Source organism: Salvelinus fontinalis, chromosome 9 (genome assembly GCF_029448725.1).
Source record: "Salvelinus fontinalis isolate EN_2023a chromosome 9, ASM2944872v1, whole genome shotgun sequence".
Classification (NCBI taxonomy): Eukaryota; Metazoa; Chordata; class Actinopteri; order Salmoniformes; family Salmonidae; genus Salvelinus; species Salvelinus fontinalis.
The window spans coordinates 2,097,840-2,119,140 of NC_074673.1; the positions used below are offsets into that span (position 1 = coordinate 2,097,840).

Consider the following 21,301-nt stretch of genomic DNA (forward strand, 5'->3'; position numbering starts at 1 on the left):
TTGACTCAGTAGTGAGAGGAACACAAGGTGTTGGTTCTAATAGTGTTCTATTTGACTCAGTAGTGAGAGGAACACAAGGTGTTGGTTCTAATAGTGTTCTATTTGACTCAGTAGTGAGAGGAACACAAGGTGTTGGTTCTAATAGTGTTCTATTTGACTCAGTAGTGGTAGTGAGAGGAACACAAGGTGTTGGTTCTAATAGTGTTCTATTTGACTCAGTAGTGGTAGTGAGAGGAACACAAGGTGTTGGTTCTAATAGTGTTCTATTTGACTCAGTAGTGGTAGTGAGAGGATCACAAGGTGTTGGTTCTAATAGTGTTCTATTTGACTCAGTAGTGGTAGTGAGAGGAACACAAGGTGTTGGTTCTAATAGTGTTATATTTGACTCAGTAGTGAGAGGAACACAAGGTGTTGGTTCTAATAGTGTTATATTTGACTCAGTAGTGAGAGGAACACAAGGTGTTGGTTCTAATAGTGTTATATTTGACTCAGTAGTGGTAGTGAGAGTAACACAAGGTGTTGGTTCTAATAGTGTTGTATTTGACTCAGTAGTGGTAGTGAGAGTAACACAAGGTGTTGGTTCTAATAGTGTTCTATTTGACTCAGTAGTGGTAGTGAGAGGATCATAAGGTGTTGGTTCTAATAGTGTTCTATTTGACTCAGTAGTGGTAGTGAGAGGAACACAAGGTGTTGGTTCTAATAGTGTTATATTTGACTCAGTAGTGAGAGGAACACAAGGTGTTGGTTCTAATAGTGTTATATTTGACTCAGTAGTGGTAGTGAGAGTAACACAAGGTGTTGGTTCTAATAGTGTTGTATTTGACTCAGTAGTGGTAGTGAGAGTAACACAAGGTGTTGGTTCTAATAGTGTTCTATTTGACTCAGTAGTGAGAGTAACACAAGGTGTTGGTTCTAATAGTGTTGTATTTGACTCAGTAGTGGTAGTGAGAGGAACACAAGGTGTTGGTTCTAATAGTGTTCTATTTGACTCAGTAGTGAGAGTTACACAAGGTGTTGGTTCTAATAGTGTTCTATTTGACTCAGTAGTGGTAGTGAGAGGAACACAAGGTGTTGGTTCTAATAGTGTTCTATTTGACTCAGTAGTGGTAGTGAGAGGAACACAAGGTGTTGGTTCTAATAGTGTTCTATTTGACTCAGTAGTGAGAGTAACACAAGGTGTTGGTTCTAATAGTGTTCTATTTGACTCAGTAGTGAGAGTTACACAAGGTGTTGGTTCTAATAGTGTTCTATTTGACTCAGTAGTGGTAGTGAGAGGAACACAAGGTGTTGGTTCTAATAGTGTTCTATTTGACTCAGTAGTGGTAGTGAGAGGAACACAAGGTGTTGGTTCTAATAGTGTTCTATTTGACTCAGTAGTGGTAGTGAGAGGAACACAAGGTGTTGGTTCTAATAGTGTTCTATTTGACTCAGTAGTGAGAGGAACACAAGGTGTTGGTTCTAATAGTGTTCTATTTGACTCAGTAGTGGTAGTGAGAGGAACACAAGGTGTTGGTTCTAATAGTGTTCTATTTGACTCAGTAGTGGTAGTGAGAGGAACACAAGGTGTTGGTTCTAATAGTGTTCTATTTGACTCAGTAGTGGTAGTGAGAGGAACACAAGGTGTTGGTTCTAATAGTGTTCTATTTGACTCAGTAGTGGTAGTGAGAGGAACACAAGGTGTTGGTTCTAATAGTGTTCTATTTGACTCAGTAGTGGTAGTGAGAGTAACACAAGGTGTTGGTTCTAATAGTGTTCTATTTGACTCAGTAGTGGTAGTGAGAGGAACACAAGGTGTTGGTTCTAATAGTGTTCTATTTGACTCAGTAGTGGTAGTGAGAGGAACAAAAGGTGTTGGTTCTAATAGTGTTCTATTTGACTCAGTAGTGAGAATAACACAAGGTGTTGGTTCTAATAGTGTTCTATTTGACTCAGTAGTGGTAGTGAGAGGAACACAAGGTGTTGGTTCTAATAGTGTTCTATTTGACTCAGTAGTGGTAGTGAGAGGAACACAAGGTGTTGGTTCTAATAGTGTTCTATTTGACTCAGTAGTGGTAGTGAGAGGAACACAAGGTGTTGGTTCTAATAGTGTTCTATTTGACTCAGTAGTGGTAGTGAGAGGAACACAAGGTGTTGGTTCTAATAGTGTTATATTTGACTCAGTAGTGAGAGTAACACAAGGTGTTGGTTCTAATAGTGTTCTATTTGACTCAGTAGTGAGAGGAACACAAGGTGTTGGTTCTAATAGTGTTATATTTGACTCAGTAGTGAGAGGAACACAAGGTGTTGGTTCTAATAGTGTTCTATTTGACTCAGTAGTGGTAGTGAGGAACACAAGGTGTTGGTTCTAATAGTGTTCTATTTGACTCAGTAGTGGTAGTGAGAGGAACACAAGGTGTTGGTTCTAATAGTGTTCTATTTGACTCAGTAGTGAGAGGAACACAAGGTGTTGGTTCTAATAGTGTTCTATTTGACTCAGTAGTGGTAGTGAGAGGATCACAAGGTGTTGGTTCTAATAGTGTTCTATTTGACTCAGTAGTGAGAGGAACACAAGGTGTTGGTTCTAATAGTGTTATATTTGACTCAGTAGTGAGAGTAACACAAGGTGTTGGTTCTAATAGTGTTATATTTGACTCAGTAGTGAGAGTAACACAAGGTGTTGGTTCTAATAGTGTTGTATTTGACTCAGTAGTGGTAGTGAGAGTAACACAAGGTGTTGGTTCTAATAGTGTTCTATTTGACTCAGTAGTGGTAGTGAGAGGATCATAAGGTGTTGGTTCTAATAGTGTTCTATTTGACTCAGTAGTGGTAGTGAGAGGAACACAAGGTGTTGGTTCTAATAGTGTTATATTTGACTCAGTAGTGAGAGGAACACAAGGTGTTGGTTCTAATAGTGTTATATTTGACTCAGTAGTGGTAGTGAGAGTAACACAAGGTGTTGGTTCTAATAGTCTTGTATTTGACTCAGTAGTGGTAGTGAGAGTAACACAAGGTGTTGGTTCTAATAGTGTTCTATTTGACTCAGTAGTGAGAGTAACACAAGGTGTTGGTTCTAATAGTGTTGTATTTGACTCAGTAGTGGTAGTGAGAGGAACACAAGGTGTTGGTTCTAATAGTGTTCTATTTGACTCAGTAGTGAGAGTTACACAAGGTGTTGGTTCTAATAGTGTTCTATTTGACTCAGTAGTGGTAGTGAGAGGAACACAAGGTGTTGGTTCTAATAGTGTTCTATTTGACTCAGTAGTGGTAGTGAGAGGAACACAAGGTGTTGGTTCTAATAGCGTTCTATTTGACTCAGTAGTGAGAGTAACACAAGGTGTTGGTTCTAATAGTGTTCTATTTGACTCAGTAGTGAGAGTTACACAAGGTGTTGGTTCTAATAGTGTTCTATTTGACTCAGTAGTGGTAGTGAGAGGAACACAAGGTGTTGGTTCTAATAGTGTTCTATTTGACTCAGTAGTGGTAGTGAGAGGAACACAAGGTGTTGGTTCTAATAGTGTTCTATTTGACTCAGTAGTGGTAGTGAGAGGAACACAAGGTGTTGGTTCTAATAGTGTTCTATTTGACTCAGTAGTGAGAGGAACACAAGGTGTTGGTTCTAATAGTGTTCTATTTGACTCAGTAGTGGTAGTGAGAGGAACACAAGGTGTTGGTTCTAATAGTGTTCTATTTGACTCAGTAGTGGTAGTGAGAGGAACACAAGGTGTTGGTTCTAATAGTGTTCTATTTGACTCAGTAGTGGTAGTGAGAGGAACACAAGGTGTTGGTTCTAATAGTGTTCTATTTGACTCAGTAGTGGTAGTGAGAGGAACACAAGGTGTTGGTTCTAATAGTGTTATATTTGACTCAGTAGTGAGAGTAACACAAGGTGTTGGTTCTAATAGTGTTCTATTTGACTCAGTAGTGAGAGGAACACAAGGTGTTGGTTCTAATAGTGTTATATTTGACTCAGTAGTGAGAGGAACACAAGGTGTTGGTTCTAATAGTGTTCTATTTGACTCAGTAGTGGTAGTGAGGAACACAAGGTGTTGGTTCTAATAGTGTTCTATTTGACTCAGTAGTGGTAGTGAGAGGAACACAAGGTGTTGGTTCTAATAGTGTTCTATTTGACTCAGTAGTGAGAGGAACACAAGGTGTTGGTTCTAATAGTGTTCTATTTGACTCAGTAGTGGTAGTGAGAGGAACACAAGGTGTTGGTTCTAATAGTGTTCTATTTGACTCAGTAGTGGTAGTGAGAGGAACACAAGGTGTTGGTTCTAATAGTGTTCTATTTGACTCAGTAGTGGTAGTGAGAGGATCACAAGGTGTTGGTTCTAATAGTGTTCTATTTGACTCAGTAGTGGTAGTGAGAGGAACACAAGGTGTTGGTTCTAATAGTGTTATATTTGACTCAGTAGTGAGAGGAACACAAGGTGTTGGTTCTAATAGTGTTATATTTGACTCAGTAGTGAGAGGAACACAAGGTGTTGGTTCTAATAGTGTTATATTTGACTCAGTAGTGGTAGTGAGAGTAACACAAGGTGTTGGTTCTAATAGTGTTGTATTTGACTCAGTAGTGGTAGTGAGAGTAACACAAGGTGTTGGTTCTAATAGTGTTCTATTTGACTCAGTAGTGGTAGTGAGAGGATCATAAGGTGTTGGTTCTAATAGTGTTCTATTTGACTCAGTAGTGGTAGTGAGAGGAACACAAGGTGTTGGTTCTAATAGTGTTATATTTGACTCAGTAGTGAGAGGAACACAAGGTGTTGGTTCTAATAGTGTTATATTTGACTCAGTAGTGGTAGTGAGAGTAACACAAGGTGTTGGTTCTAATAGTGTTGTATTTGACTCAGTAGTGGTAGTGAGAGTAACACAAGGTGTTGGTTCTAATAGTGTTCTATTTGACTCAGTAGTGAGAGGAACACAAGGTGTTGGTTCTAATAGTGTTCTATTTGACTCAGTAGTGAGAGGAACACAAGGTGTTGGTTCTAATAGTGTTCTATTTGACTCAGTAGTGAGAGGAACACAAGGTGTTGGTTCTAATAGTGTTCTATTTGACTCAGTAGTGGTAGTGAGAGGAACACAAGGTGTTGGTTCTAATAGTGTTCTATTTGACTCAGTAGTGGTAGTGAGAGGAACACAAGGTGTTGGTTCTAATAGTGTTCTATTTGACTCAGTAGTGGTAGTGAGAGGATCACAAGGTGTTGGTTCTAATAGTGTTCTATTTGACTCAGTAGTGGTAGTGAGAGGAACACAAGGTGTTGGTTCTAATAGTGTTATATTTGACTCAGTAGTGAGAGGAACACAAGGTGTTGGTTCTAATAGTGTTATATTTGACTCAGTAGTGAGAGGAACACAAGGTGTTGGTTCTAATAGTGTTATATTTGACTCAGTAGTGGTAGTGAGAGTAACACAAGGTGTTGGTTCTAATAGTGTTGTATTTGACTCAGTAGTGGTAGTGAGAGTAACACAAGGTGTTGGTTCTAATAGTGTTCTATTTGACTCAGTAGTGGTAGTGAGAGGATCATAAGGTGTTGGTTCTAATAGTGTTCTATTTGACTCAGTAGTGGTAGTGAGAGGAACACAAGGTGTTGGTTCTAATAGTGTTATATTTGACTCAGTAGTGAGAGGAACACAAGGTGTTGGTTCTAATAGTGTTATATTTGACTCAGTAGTGGTAGTGAGAGTAACACAAGGTGTTGGTTCTAATAGTGTTGTATTTGACTCAGTAGTGGTAGTGAGAGTAACACAAGGTGTTGGTTCTAATAGTGTTCTATTTGACTCAGTAGTGAGAGTAACACAAGGTGTTGGTTCTAATAGTGTTGTATTTGACTCAGTAGTGGTAGTGAGAGGAACACAAGGTGTTGGTTCTAATAGTGTTCTATTTGACTCAGTAGTGAGAGTTACACAAGGTGTTGGTTCTAATAGTGTTCTATTTGACTCAGTAGTGGTAGTGAGAGGAACACAAGGTGTTGGTTCTAATAGTGTTCTATTTGACTCAGTAGTGGTAGTGAGAGGAACACAAGGTGTTGGTTCTAATAGTGTTCTATTTGACTCAGTAGTGAGAGTAACACAAGGTGTTGGTTCTAATAGTGTTCTATTTGACTCAGTAGTGAGAGTTACACAAGGTGTTGGTTCTAATAGTGTTCTATTTGACTCAGTAGTGGTAGTGAGAGGAACACAAGGTGTTGGTTCTAATAGTGTTCTATTTGACTCAGTAGTGGTAGTGAGAGGAACACAAGGTGTTGGTTCTAATAGTGTTCTATTTGACTCAGTAGTGGTAGTGAGAGGAACACAAGGTGTTGGTTCTAATAGTGTTCTATTTGACTCAGTAGTGAGAGGAACACAAGGTGTTGGTTCTAATAGTGTTCTATTTGACTCAGTAGTGGTAGTGAGAGGAACACAAGGTGTTGGTTCTAATAGTGTTCTATTTGACTCAGTAGTGGTAGTGAGAGGAACACAAGGTGTTGGTTCTAATAGTGTTCTATTTGACTCAGTAGTGGTAGTGAGAGGAACACAAGGTGTTGGTTCTAATAGTGTTCTATTTGACTCAGTAGTGGTAGTGAGAGGAACACAAGGTGTTGGTTCTAATAGTGTTCTATTTGACTCAGTAGTGGTAGTGAGAGGAACACAAGGTGTTGGTTCTAATAGTGTTCTATTTGACTCAGTAGTGGTAGTGAGGGGAACACAAGGTGTTGGTTCTAATAGTGTTCTATTTGACTCAGTAGTGGTAGTGAGAGTAACACAAGGTGTTGGTTCTATTAGTGTTCTATTTGACTCAGTAGTGGTAGTGAGAGGAACACAAGGTGTTGGTTCTAATAGTGTTCTATTTGACTCAGTAGTGGTAGTGAGAGGAACACAAGGTGTTGGTTCTAATAGTGTTCTATTTGACTCAGTAGTGGTAGTGAGAGGAACACAAGGTGTTGGTTCTAATAGTGTTCTATTTGACTCAGTAGTGGTAGTGAGAGGAACACAAGGTGTTGGTTCTAATAGTGTTCTATTTGACTCAGTAGTGGTAGTGAGAGGAACACAAGGTGTTGGTTCTAATAGTGTTCTATTTGACTCAGTAGTGGTAGTGAGAGTAACACAAGGTGTTGGTTCTAATAGTGTTCTATTTGACTCAGTAGTGGAAGTGAGAGTAACACAAGGTGTTGGTTCTAATAGTGTTGTATTTGACTCAGTAGTGAGAGTAACACAAGGTGTTGGTTCTAATAGTGTTCTATTTGACTCAGTAGTGAGAGTAACACAAGGTGTTGGTTCTAATAGTGTTATATTTGACTCAGTAGTGAGAGTAACACAAGGTGTTGGTTCTAATAGTGTTCTATTTGACTCAGTAGTGAGAGGAACACAAGGTGTTGGTTCTAATAGTGTTCTATTTGACTCAGTAGTGGTAGTGAGAGGAACACAAGGTGTTGGTTCTAATAGTGTTCTATTTGACTCAGTAGTGGTAGTGAGAGTAACACAAGGTGTTGGTTCTAATAGTGTTCTATTTGACTCAGTAGTGAGAGTAACACAAGGTGTTGGTTCTAATAGTGTTCTATTTGACTCAGTAGTGGTAGTGAGAGGAACACAAGGTGTTGGTTCTAATAGTGTTATATTTGACTCAGTAGTGGTAGTGAGAGGAACACAAGGTGTTGGTTCTAATAGTGTTCTATTTGACTCAGTAGTGAGAGGAACACAAGGTGTTGGTTCTAATAGTGTTCTATTTGACTCAGTAGTGAGAGGAACACAAGGTGTTGGTTCTAATAGTGTTCTATTTGACTCAGTAGTGAGAGGAACACAAGGTGTTGGTTCTAATAGTGTTCTATTTGACTCAGTAGTGAGAGGAACACAAGGTGTTGGTTCTAATAGTGTTGTATTTGACTCAGTAGTGAGAGTAACACAAGGTGTTGGTTCTAATAGTGTTCTATTTGACTCAGTAGTGAGAGTAACACAAGGTGTTGGTTCTAATAGTGTTATATTTGACTCAGTAGTGAGAGGAACACAAGGTGTTGGTTCTAATAGTGTTCTATTTGACTCAGTAGTGGTAGTGAGAGGAACACAAGGTGTTGGTTCTAATAGTGTTCTATTTGACTCAGTAGTGGTAGTGAGAGGAACACAAGGTGTTGGTTCTAATAGTGTTCTATTTGACTCAGTAGTGGTAGTGAGAGGAACACAAGGTGTTGGTTCTAATAGTGTTCTATTTGACTCAGTAGTGAGAGGAACACAAGGTGTTGGTTCTAATAGTGTTGTATTTGACTCAGTAGTGGTAGTGAGAGGAACACAAGGTGTTGGTTCTAATAGTGTTCTATTTGACTCAGTAGTGAGAGGAACACAAGGTGTTGGTTCTAATAGTGTTCTATTTGACTCAGTAGTGAGAGTAACACAAGGTGTTGGTTCTAATAGTGTTCTATTTGACTCAGTAGTGAGAGGAACACAAGGTGTTGGTTCTAATAGGAATAGTTTGTTCTATTTGACTCAGTAGTGGTAGTGCCAAAAGGAAGACTACCTCTTCTACTAGCCTTCTTTAATTATTCTACTAGTCTTGTACATTAGACTCATCCACTGTGTACAAAAGCCTTGGGATGCAGTTAGTATAACCTACCTGATGTGCCCACCACACCATGAGGTAGGAGAAGACAGCGATCCATAGGATAGACCCCAGGAAGGTGATCACAAAAAACCTCTTGTATAGCTGCAGAACAGATAGAGAAAAACAATGTCTTCTGTCACCGCTTAGCTGAGGTATACTTCCACCATACAGTTTAAATGACAACATCAAATACAGGTAGAGATTCTAGGAATTTGAGTAAGTTACTTCCATCAGTTCCACCAGTTCCATCAGTTCCACTAGTTCCACTAGTTCCTCCGGTTCCATCGGTTCCACCGGTTCCACCAGTTCCACCGGTTCCATCAGTTCCATCAGTTCCATCAGTTCCTTAAGTTCCACTGGTTCCATCAGCACTTCAGTTGACTTGATCTTTGCTGTCCATTGTCAACTTTCACATTTTTCCAAACTACATAAGGTGCTGTCTTTACTGTGGTATTTTCTCTTTACTGGGTTGTGTGTGTGTGGGTCTGTGTCTGTGTGTGTGTGGGTGTGTGTGGGCCTTACCGGGTTACGGACGTCGGGTACGGTGAGCCACAGAGGGAAGACTATAGGCAGGAGGAACAGATAGGTGGCCTGTTTACATCTGGTGTCCGGCCACACCAAAGACAGAGGCTTGTCATTATCATCAAGATCATCATCATCATCATCTTCCTCATCGTCATCTTCATCAGAACTTTCCTCATCAGAACTATCTTCATCACTGTCATCATCATCATCGTCATCATCATCATCATCCTCACTACAAGACGAACCAACTGCTGCCGATTTGTCCTCCTATAAGGAAGGGAGGGAGGAGAGAGAAGGAGAGGGAGAGAGAGAGGGAGAGAGAGTGAGAGACACAGAGAGAAAGAGGTTGGAGGGAGGGTGGGAGAGAGAGAGAGGGAGAGAGGGAGGGAGAAATAGAAGGATAGACAGAGAGCGAGAGAGAGGGGGGTGGAGAGAGGTCAGGGGGAGAGAGATTGAGGGAGAGAGGGAAGGAGATGGAGAACGAGAGAGAGGAGAAGAGAGGGGGAGGGAGGGAGAGAGAGAAGGAGAGGGAGATGTTACCTTGAGTCCCACTAGTGATGTACTGTATGTATTGATAGGAAGTGTGTTGTCATTGCCTTTTACCATCTGACCCTCTGGCTGCTCCTTCTTCTCCTCCTTCGTCTCCTCCTCCTTGGCTGGGGTTGGAGCAGGGGCAGGGCCAGGGGCTGGAACTGGGGCGGCTGAGGGTGCAGGGACGGCTGGTTCTTTGTCTGGACAACAGATGGTAAAGGGGGGGGGGGGGGGGGGGGGGGGGGCTGGTCAGAACAACAGCAGCAGCAGCAGTAATCCTACCAGTTCACTGACTCCTTACCACTCAACCAGCTCAAACATCATATGTGAGAATTTCCATATTAAAACCCGCCTAGAGTCGATGTCTGCGTCTCCGCTGGAATCTAATTAGCATAATAATAAAATGATCCCCATCAAAATCCATCAGTTTAAGCCAGAGATATATTTTTTTTTAATGGGCTGCGTCTCAATCCACAGCAGCCGCTTATGTCAGCCTTCTGCATCTGAGGTGGAACGTTTGTAAGACCATGGGACATCCCGAAAATCAGTCTTCTCAGGAAGACATCTGTAGTGTCAGAACGGTTTGGTCTATGGACGACCCTCACGGTCTGAAGGTAACCGGTTACCAGTTTAAAATATGTATGGAAGTACACTGCATTCGGAAAGCATTCAGACCCCTTGACTTTTTCCACATTTTGTTACGTTACAGCCTTATTCTAAAATGGATTAAATCGTTTTTTCCCCCTCATCAATCTACACCCAATACCCCGTATCGACAAAGCAAAAAAATAATGTTTTTTTTAGAAAATGTATAAAAAATAAAGAACTGAAATATCCCATTTGCATAAGTATTCAGACCCTTTACTCAGTACTTTGTTGATGCACCTTTGGCAGCGATTACAGGCATGAGTCTTCTCCGGTATGATGCTACAAGTTTGGCACACCTGTATTTGGGGAGTTTCTCCCATTCTTTTCTACCTATCCTCTCAAGCTCTGTCAGGTTAAATGGATGGGAGTGTCGCTGCACAGCTATTTTCAGGTCTCTCCAGAGATGTTCGATCGGGTTCAAGTCCAGGCCACTCAAGGACATTCAGAGACTTGTCCAGAAGCCACTCCTGTGTTGTCTTGGCTGTGTGCTGAGGGTCGTTGTCCTGTTAGGAGGTGAACCTTCACCCCAGTCTGAGGTCCTGAGCACTCTACTCTGGACCAGGTTTTCATCAAGGATCTCTCTGTACTTTGCTCCATTCATCTTTCCTCGATTCTGACTAGTCTCCCAGTTCCTGCCGCTGAAAAACATCCCCACAGCATAATGCTGCCACCACCATGCTTCCCCAGTAGGGATGGTGCCAGGTTTCTTCCAGACGTGAAGCTTGGCTTGCAGGCCAAACAGTTCAATCTTGGTTTCATCAGACCAGAGAATCTTGTTTCTCTGAGAGTCCTTTAGGTGCCTTTTGGCAAGTTCCAAAATTTGAGATTCTTCAAAGTAGCCACCCTTTGCATTAACGACAGCTTTGCACACTCTTGGCATTCTCTCAACCAGGTTCATGAGGAATGATTTTCCAACAGTCTTGAAGAAGTTCCCACATGCTGAGCACTTGTTGGATGCTTTTCCGTCACTCTGCGGTCCAACTCATCCCAAACCATCTCAATTGGGTTGAGGTTGGTTGATTGTAGAGTCCGGTCATCGGATGAAGCACTCCATCACTCTTCTTGGTCAAATAGCCCTTACACAGCCTGGATGTGTGTTGGGTCATTGTCCTGTTGGAAAAACAAATCATAGTCCCACTAAGCCCAAACCAGATGGGATGGTGTATCGCTGCAGAATGCTGTGGTAGCCATGCTGGTTAAGTGTGCCTTGAATTCTAAATAAATCACAGACAGTGTCACCAGAAAAGCACCCCCACACCATAACACCTCCTCCTCTATGCTTCACGGTGGGAACCACACATACAGAGATCATTCTTTCACCTACTCTGTGTCTCACAAAGACACGGCGGTTGGAACCAAAAATCTAAAATTTGGACTCATCAGGCCAAAGGACACATTTCCACTTGTCTCATGTCCATTGCTTGTGATTCATGGCCCAAGCAAGTCTCTTCTTATAATTGGTGTCCTTTAGTAGTTTTTTTTTGTTGCAGCAAGGCCTGAAGGTCTGATTCACACAGTCTCCTCTGAACAGTTGATGTTGAGATGTGTCCATTACTTGAACTCTGTGAAGCATTTATTTGGGCTGCAATCTGAGGCTGGTAACTCTAATGAACGTATCCTCTGCAGCAGAGGTTACTCTGGGTCTTCCTTTCCATTCTGAGGCTGGTAACTCTAATGAACGTATCCTCTGCAGCAGAGGTAACTCTGGGTCTTCCTTTCCTGTGGCGGTCCTCATGAGAGCCAGTTTCATCATAGCGCTTGATGGTTTTTGTGACTGCACTTGAAGAAACTTTCAAAGTTCTTGAAATGTTCTGCATTGATTGGCTTTCATGTCTTATAGTAATGATGGACTGTCATTTCTCTTTGCTTATTTGAGCTGCTCTTGCCTAATATGGACTTGGTCTTTTACCAAATAGGGCTATCTTCTGCATACCACCCCTACCTTGTCACAGCACAATTGATTGGCTCAAACGCATTAAGAAGGAAATAAATTCCACAAATGAACTTTTAAGAAGGCACACCTGTTAATTAAAATGCATTCCAGGTGACTACCTCATGAAGCTGGTTGAGAGAATGCCAAGAGTGTGCAAAGCTGTCATCAAGGCAAAGGGTGGCTACTTTGAAGAATCTGAAATATAAAATATACTTTCATTTTTTTAAACACTTTTTGGTTAGTATATGATTCCATATGTGTTATTTCATAGTTTTGATGTCTTCACTATTATTCTACAATGTAGAAAATAGTAAAAATAAAGAAAAATCCTTAAATGAGTAGGTGTGTCCAAACTTTTGACTGGTACTGTGTTTTTATTTTATAGAAGGGGACGTAAAATTCCAAATTAAATAGCTAAAGGATCCTTGGTGTGACCACCTTTAAAACAATTCCCCATGTTAGCTTGGTAGAACCATCCCCCCGGGCCTATCCTTGGTGTGACCACCTTAAAACAATTCCCTATGTTAGCTTGGTAGAACCATCCCCCCGGGCCTATCCTTGGTGTGACCACCTTAAAACAATTCCCTATGTTAGCCTGGTAGAACCATCCCCCCGGGCCTATCCTTGGTGTGACCACCTTAAAACAATTCCTTATGTTAGCTTGGTAGAACCCCCCCCCCCCCCACCCTGGCCTATCCTTGGTGTGACCACATTAAAACAATTCCCTATGTTAGCTTGGTAGAACCATCCCCCCGGGCCTATCCTTGGTGTGACCACCTTAAAACAATTCCCCATGTTAGCTTGGTAGAACCATTCCCCCGGGCCTATCCTTGGTGTGACCACCTTAAAACAATTCCCCATGTTAGCTTGGTAGAACCATCCCCCCGGGCCTATCCTTGGTGTGACCACCTTAAAACAATTCCCTATGTTAGCCTGGTAGAACCATCCCCCCGGGCCTATCCTTGGTGTGACCACCTTAAAACAATTCCTTATGTTAGCTTGGTAGAACCCCCCCCCCCCCCCCCCCCCCCACCCTGGCCTATCCTTGGTGTGACCACATTAAAACAATTCCCTATGTTAGGTTGGTAGAACCATCCCCCCGGGCCTATCCTTGGTGTGACCACCTTAAAACAATTCCCCATGTTAGCTTGGTAGAACCATCCCCCCGGGCCTATCCTTGGTGTGACCACCTTAAAACAATTCCCCATGTTAGCTTGGTAGAACCACCCCCCCGGGCCTATCCTTGGTGTGACCACCTTAAAACAATTCCCTATGTTAGCCTGGTAGAACCATCCCCCCGGGCCTATCCTTGGTGTGACCACCTTAAAACAATTCCCCATGTTAGCTTGGTAGAACCATCCCCCCGGGCCTATCCTTGGTGTGACCACCTTAAAACAATTCCCCATGTTAGCTTGGTAGAACCATCCCCCCGGGCCTATCCTTGGCGTGACCACCTTAAAACAATTCCCTATGTTAGCTTGGTAGACCCCCCCCCCAACCCTGGCCTATCCTTGGTGTGACCACATTAAAACAATTCCCTATGTTAGCTTGGTAGAACCATCCCCCCGGGCCTATCCTTGGTGTGACCACCTTAAAACAATTCCCCATGTTAGCTTGGTAGAACCATCCCCCCGGGCCTATCCTTTGTGTGACCACCTTAAAACAATTCCCCATGTTAGCTTGGTAGAACCATCCCCCCCGGGCCTATCCTTGGTGGGACCACCTTAAAACAATTCCCTATGTCTGCAGACTGTATTACGGAGAATAACTAGTCTGCAGAACGCAGACTGTATTACGGAGAATAACTAGTCTGCAGAATGCAGACTGTATTACGGAGAATAACTAGTCTGCAGACTGTATTACGGAGAATAACTAGTCTGCAGACTGTATTACGGAGAATAACTAGTCTGCAGACTGTATTACGGAGAATAACTAGTCTGCAGACTGTATTACGGAGAATAACTAGTCTGCAGAATGCAGACTGTATTACGGAGAATAACTAGTCTGCAGACTGTATTACGGAGAATAACTAGTCTGCAGACTGTATTACGGAGAATAACTAGTCTGCAGACTGTATTACGGAGAATAACTAGTCTGCAGACTGTATTACGGAGAATAACTAGTCTGCAGACTGTATTACGGAGAATAACTAGTCTGCAGAATGCAGACTGTATTACGGAGAATAACTATTAACTATACTAACTAATAACTATACTATAATTACTCAATTACACATTACTGTACGTGACAGTCTGACGACACATTACTGTACGTGACAGTCTGAAGACACATTACTGTACGTGACAGTCTGACGACACATTACTGTACGTGACAGTCTGAAGACACATTACTGTACGTGACAGTCTGACGACACATTACTGTACGTGACAGTCTGACGACACATTACTGTACGTGACAGTCTGACGACGACATTACTGTACGTGACAGTCTGACGACACATTACTGTACGTGACAGTCTGACGACACATTACTGTACGTGACAGTCTGACGACACATTACTGTACGTGACAGTCTGACGACACATTACTCTACGTGACAGTCTGACGACACATTACTGTACGTGACAGTCTGACGACACATTACTGTACGTGACAGTCTGACGACACATTACTGTACGTGACAGTCTGACGACACATTACTGTACGTGACAGTCTGACGACACATTACTGTACGTGACAGTCTGACGACACATTACTCTACGTGACAGTCTGACGACACATTACTGTACGTGCCAGTCTGACGACACATTACTGTACGTGACAGTCTGACGACACATTACTGTACGTGACAGTCTGACGACACATTACTGTACGTGACAGTCTGAAGATGACATTACTGTACGTGACAGTCTGGCGACACATTACTGTACGTGACAGTCTGAAGATGACATTACTGTACGTGACAGTCTGAAGATGACATTACTGTACGTGACAGTCTGGCGACACATTACTGTACGTGACAGTCTGACGACACATTACTGTACGTGACAGTCTGACGACACATTACTGTACGTGACAGTCTGACGACACATAACATTAACATGATGCCTTCTAAAGGTAAGCAGTAACATTATGTTGATGTTGGAGTCCTACTGAATGAAGCAGCTCCGTGGTGGAGTCCTACTGAATGAAGCAGCTCCATGGTGGAGTCCTACTGAATGAAGCAGCTCCATGGTGGAGTCCTACTGAATGAAGCAGCTCCGTGGTGGAGTCCTACTGAATGAAGCAGCTCCGTGGTGGAGTCCTACTGAATGAAGCAGCTCCATGGTGGAGTCCTACTGAATGAAGCAGCTCCGTGGTGGAGTCCTACTGAATGAAGCAGCTCCATGGTGGAGTCCTAATGAAATGAAGCAGCTCCATGTTGGAGTCCTACTGAATGAAGCAGCTCCATGGTGGAGTCCTACTGAATGAAGCAGCTCCGTGGTGGAGTCCTACTGAATGAAGCAGCTCCGTGGTGGAGTCCTACTGAATGAAGCAGTTGATTTACAACTGTTGTGTTACTGGATAGTGTTGTGTTACTGGATAATGTTGTGTTGTCTGTGTTACTGGATAATGTTGTGTTGTCTGTGTTACTGGATAATGTTGTGTTGTCTGTGTTACTGGATAGTGTTGTGTTGTCTGTGTTACTGGATAATGTTGTGTTGTCTGTGTTACTGGATAATGTTGTGTTGTCTGTGTTACTGGATAATGTTGTGTTGTCTGTGTTACTGGGTAATGTTGTGTTGTCTGTGTTACTGGATAATGTTGTGTTACTGGATAATGTTGTGTTGTCTGTGTTACTGGATAATGTTGTGTTGTCTGTGTTACTGGATAATGTTGTGTTGTCTGTGTTACTGGATAGTGTTGTGTTGTCTGTGTTACTGGATAATGTTGTGTTGTCTGTGTTACTGGATAATGTTGTGTTGTCTGTGTTACTGGATAATGTTGTGTTGTCTGTGTTACTGGATAGTGTTGTGTTGTCTGTGTTACTGGATAATGTTGTGTTGTCTGTGTTACTGGATAGTGTTGTCTGTGTTACTGGATAATGTTGTGTTGTCTGTGTTACTGGATAATGTTGTGTTGTCTGTGTTACTGGATAATGTTGTGTTGTCTGTGTTAATGGATAGTGTTGTCTGTGATACTGGATAATGTTGTGTTGTCTGTGTTACTGGATAATGTTGTGTTGTCTGTGTTAATGGATAATGTTGTGTTGTCTGTGTTACTGGATAATGTTGTGTTGTCTGTGTTAATGGATAATGTTGTCTGTGTTACTAGATAATGTTGTGTTGCCTGTGTTACTGGATCGTGTTGTGTTGTCTGTGTTACTGGATAATGTTGTGTTGTCTGTGTTAATGGATAATGTTGTCTGTGTTACTAGATAATGTTGTGTTGTCTGTGTTACTGGGTAATGTTGTGTTGTCTGTGTTACTGGATAATGTTGTGTTGTCTGTGTTACTGGATAATGTTGTGTTGTCTGTGTTACTGGATAATGTTGTGTTGTCTGTGTTACTGGATAATGTTGTGTTGTCTGTGTTAATGGATAATGTTGTCTGTGTTACTAGATAATGTTGTGTTGCCTGTGTTACTGGATAATGTTGTGTTGTCTGTGTTACTGGATAATGTTGTGTTGTCTGTGTTACTGGATAGTGTTGTGTTACTGGATAGTGTTGTGTTGTCTGTGTTACTGGGTAATGTTGTGTTGTCTGTGTTACTGGATAATGTTGTGTTGTCTGTGTTACTGGATAATGTTGTGTTGTCTGTGTTACTGGATAATGTTGTGTTGTCTGTGTTACTGGATAATGTTGTGTTGTCTGTGTTAGTGGATAGTGTTGTGTTGTCTGTGTTACTGGATAATGTTGTGTTGTCTGTGTTACTGGATAATGTTGTGTTGTCTGTGTTACTGGATAATGTTGTGTTGTCTGTGTTACTGGATAGTGTTGTCTGTGTTACTGGATAATGTTGTGTTGTCTGTGTTACTGGATAATGTTGTGTTGTCTGTGTTACTGGATAATGTTGTGTTGTCTGTGTTACTGGATAGTGTTGTGTTACTGGATCGTGTTGTCTGTGTTACTGGATAATGTTGTGTTGTCTGTGTTACTGGATAATGTTGTGTTGTCTGTGTTACTGGATAATGTTGTGTTGTCTGTGTTACTGGATAATGTTGTGTTGTCTGTGTTACTGGATAATGTTGTGTTACTGGATAATGTTGTGTTGTCTGTGTTACTGGATAATGTTGTGTTACTGGATCGTGTTGTGTTGTCTGTGTTACTGGATAATGTTGTGTTACTGGATAATGTTGTGTTGTCTGTGTTACTGGATAATGTTGTGTTACTGGATAATGTTGTGTTGTCTGTGTTACTGGATAATGTTGTGTTACTGGATAATGTTGTGTTGTCTGTGTTACTGGATAATGTTGTGTTACTGGATAATGTTGTGTTGTCTGTGTTACTGGATAATGTTGTGTTGTCTGTGTTACTGGATAGAGTTGTGTTGTCTGTGTTACTGGATAATGTTGTGTTGTCTGTGTTACTGGATAATGTTGTGTTGTCTGTGTTACTGGATAATGTTGTGTTGTCTGTGTTACTGGATAATGTTGTCTGTGTTACTGGATAATGTTGTGTTGTCTGTGTTACTGGATAATGTTGTGTTGTCTGTGTTACTGGATAATGTTGTGTTGTCTGTGTTACTGGATAATGTTGTGTTGTCTGTGTTACTGGATAATGTTGTGTTGTCTGTGTTACTGGATAATGTTGTGTTGTCTGTGTTACTGGATCGTGTTGTGTTTCCTGTTTCCTGTGTCACTATTCTGATGTGGATCCTGATTGTCCGGGCTGCGTCCCAAGCGTTAATCCTATTCCCTACCTAGTGTATGTCAGATGTAGTGCACTTTATAGGGAATAGGGACAGAAATAGCACCCTATGTGACCAGTTGTCTACTATACTGTAGTGCTGTATGAATGAGAGCCTTGTTGAGGTGATAAACTGACACGGGTATTAATCTGCTTAGGACCAATCTGGATTTAGTGCCAAAGCTTAACGTGGAAGACTTTGATAATTAATCTCACTGACTGACTGAGAGAAGGACAAAGGTACTCCGTCCATATCAACATGTTTCACTGTTTTGGTACGGGTCAGAGTCAACGAATATCACCCTACAGTATATACCTTAACTGTTAATATAGTAACCCTGTAAGAAGTTACCATAATATTGATAGTTGTAGTGGCAGGTACAAAGCCATTTCTTAAGCCACTTTTAAATTGACATAGGTTACCCCAGCTAGCTAAACTGTTTACATTTAAAATGTCAACAAATAAACACAATGTCTATTTGAAATATTTCAAACACTTATAGCATGTGATTAAGACTGCTAGGAGTGTGATAATGGAATTTATATGTTTAAATTAATGATGAGAATATTCCACCCTGAAACCATATAATTGTATGAAATTGAGTAGAATCATAAAATGATATTCTGATGATGTGTGTAGTTTTAGTCAGAGGTTAAAACAATGTATCTGTATAGTGGAAACACACAGACTGTCTGAGCCAGGCGTAGCTCAGGGGGGGGGGGGGGGGCTGAAGAAAGATACCGAGAACAGTTAGACTGTGCTTGAACCCACCTGGCAGGAAGTGAGATAACTTAGGAGGACAGGGAGGACTTCTCAAGGTTTCCCTAATCTCGGGGGAATGGAACTGCCGGCTTGGTAGTGGTAAACAGTGGTGAGAACTCACCTACTGTTCGTGTGTATGTATGTGCGTAGGATATCTACTGTTTGTGTGTATGTATGTGCGTAGGATACCCTACTGTTTGTGTCGAAGTATGTGTGTAGGATATCTACTGTTTGTGTGGCAGTATGTGCGCAGCTATAAAATGGATGTCTTTGTATAATGGACTTCAGAGCACTCTCGTGAATAAACATTTGACTATTGTAGGCTGGGCCTCTGTCTGTGTTCCTTTCAACCAGTATCTTATACATTCTGGGTTGCAGACTGAGTAGTTAATTGAAGTTCAGTTTATGAACATAGAGAAACATAATTCTCTTAACAGAGTGAAAGATAAGGAATTTGGCAACTATTCTATTGGGTCCATTGCACCAGACGATCTCAGTCAAGCCCAGCTGAACTATTCTATTGGGTCCATTGCACCCGACGATCTCAGTCAAGCCCAGCTGAACTATTCTATTGGGTCCATTGCACCCGACGATCTCAGTCAAGCCCAGCTGAACTATTTGAAATGAGGTGTGATAGTATTTGAATTCAGGTCTGTTGTCTTTTCTAGAATTAGGTGAAAAGGCAACCTACTGTTTCCCAGGGGGTCTAGTGTGTGAATCATCAGCTTGTAGATTGTGTTCCTCATGGTGGAGTTGTGCAGAGAGGCTGAACTTCCTCCTCTCTGGAGGACAGGCTTCAACTGGGGGGAGAGAGAGAGAGAGAGAGAGAGAGGTGAGATCAAGAGAGAGAGAGGGGTGAGATCGAGAGAGAGAGAGAGAGGTGTGAGATCAAGAGAGAGAGATGTGAGATCGAGAGAGAGAGGTGTGAGATCAAGAGAGAGAGAGAGGGGTGAGATCGAGAGAGAGAGAGGGGTGAGATCGAGAGAGAGAGAGAGAGGTGTGAGATCAAGAGAGAGAGATGTGAGATCGAGAGAGAGAGGTGTGAGATTGAGAGAGAGAGAGGGGTGAGATCGAGAGAGAGAGAGGGGTGAGATCGAGAGAGAGAGGGGTGAGATCGAGAGAGAGAGGGGTGAGATCGAGAGAGAGAGGGGTGAGATCGAGAGAGAGAGGGGTGAGATCGAGAGAGAGAGGGGTGAGATCGAGAGAGAGAGGGGTGAGATCGAGAGAGAGAGGGGTGAGATCGAGAGAGAGAGAGGTGAGATCGAGAGAGGTGAGATCGAGAGAGAGAGAGGTGAGATCGAGAGAGAGCGAGGTGAGATCGAGAGAGAGCGAGAGGTGAGATTGAGAGAGAGAGAGGTGAGATCGAGAGAGAGAGGTGAGATTGAGAGAGAGAGGTGAGATTGAGAGAGAGAGGTGAGATTGAGAGAGAGAGGTGAGATTGAGAGAGAGAGGTGAGATCGAGAGAGAGCGAGAGGTGAGATCGAGAGCGAGCGAGAGGTGAGATCGAGAGCGAGAGGTGAGATCGAGAGAGAGAGGTGAGATTGAGAGAGAGCGAGAGGTGAGATCGAGAGCGAGAGGTGAGATCGAGAGAGAGAGGTGAGATCGAGAGAGAGAGGTGAGATCGAGAGCGAGAGGTGAGATCGAGAGCGAGAGGTGAGATCGAGAGAGAGAGGTGAGATCGAGAGAGAGAGGTGAGATCGAGAGCGAGAGGTGAGATCGAGAGCGAGAGGTGAGATCGAGAGGTGAGATCGAGAGAGAGGTGAGATCGAGAGGTGAGATCGAGAGAGAGGTGAGAGGTGAGATTGAGAGAGAGAGAGGTGTGAGATAGAGATTGAGAGAGAGAGAGGTGTGAGATAGAGATTGAGAGAGAGAGGTGTGAGATAGAGAGAGAAAGGGGTGAGATCGAGAGAGAGAGAGGGGTGAGATCGAGAGAGAGAGAGGTGAGATCGAGAGAGGTGAGATCGAGAGAGAGAGAGGTGAGATCGAGAGAGAGAGAGGGGTGAGATCGAGAGAGAGAGAGGGGTGAGATCGAGAGAGAGAGAGAGAGAGAGAGAGGGGTGAGATCGAGAGAGAGAGAGGTGAGATCGAGAGAGGTGAGATTGAGAGAGAGAGAGGTGAGATCGAAAGAGAGAGAGGTGAGATCGAGAGAGAGAGAGGGGTGAGATCGAGAGAGAGAGAGGGGTGAGATCGAGAGAGAGAGAGAGGTGTGAGATCAAGAGAGAGAGAGATGTGAGATCGAGAGAGAGAGAGATGTGAGATCGAGAGAGAGAGATGTGAGATCGAGAGAGAGAGATGTGAGATCGAGAGAGAGAGGTGTGAGATTGAGAGAGAGAGGTGTGAGATTGAGAGAGAGAGAGGTGTGAGATTGAGAGAGAGAGGGGTGAGATTGAGTGAGAGAGAGGGGTGAGATTGAGAGAGAGAGGGGTGAGATCGAGAGAGAGAGGGGTGAGATCGAGAGAGAGAGGGGTGAGATCGAGAGAGAGAGGGGTGAGATCGAGAGAGAGA

At 42.6% G+C, this 21,301-nt stretch overlaps 1 protein-coding gene across 1 annotated transcript in view; it reads right to left on the bottom strand.

The window, feature by feature from the left end:
* LOC129861885 (sodium/potassium/calcium exchanger 1-like) overlaps positions 1-21,301 on the bottom strand; it is a 103,040-nt gene that overhangs the window by 34,437 nt on the left and 47,302 nt on the right. The window contains exons 4-7 of the mRNA XM_055933054.1: positions 19,488-19,596; positions 9,677-9,804; positions 9,071-9,340; positions 8,561-8,650 (exon numbers count right to left, since the gene is read on the bottom strand). Of these exons, the coding sequence (XP_055789029.1) occupies positions 8,561-8,650; positions 9,071-9,340; positions 9,677-9,804; positions 19,488-19,596 (597 nt within the window). The remainder of the gene's footprint in view (positions 1-8,560; positions 8,651-9,070; positions 9,341-9,676; positions 9,805-19,487; positions 19,597-21,301) is intronic.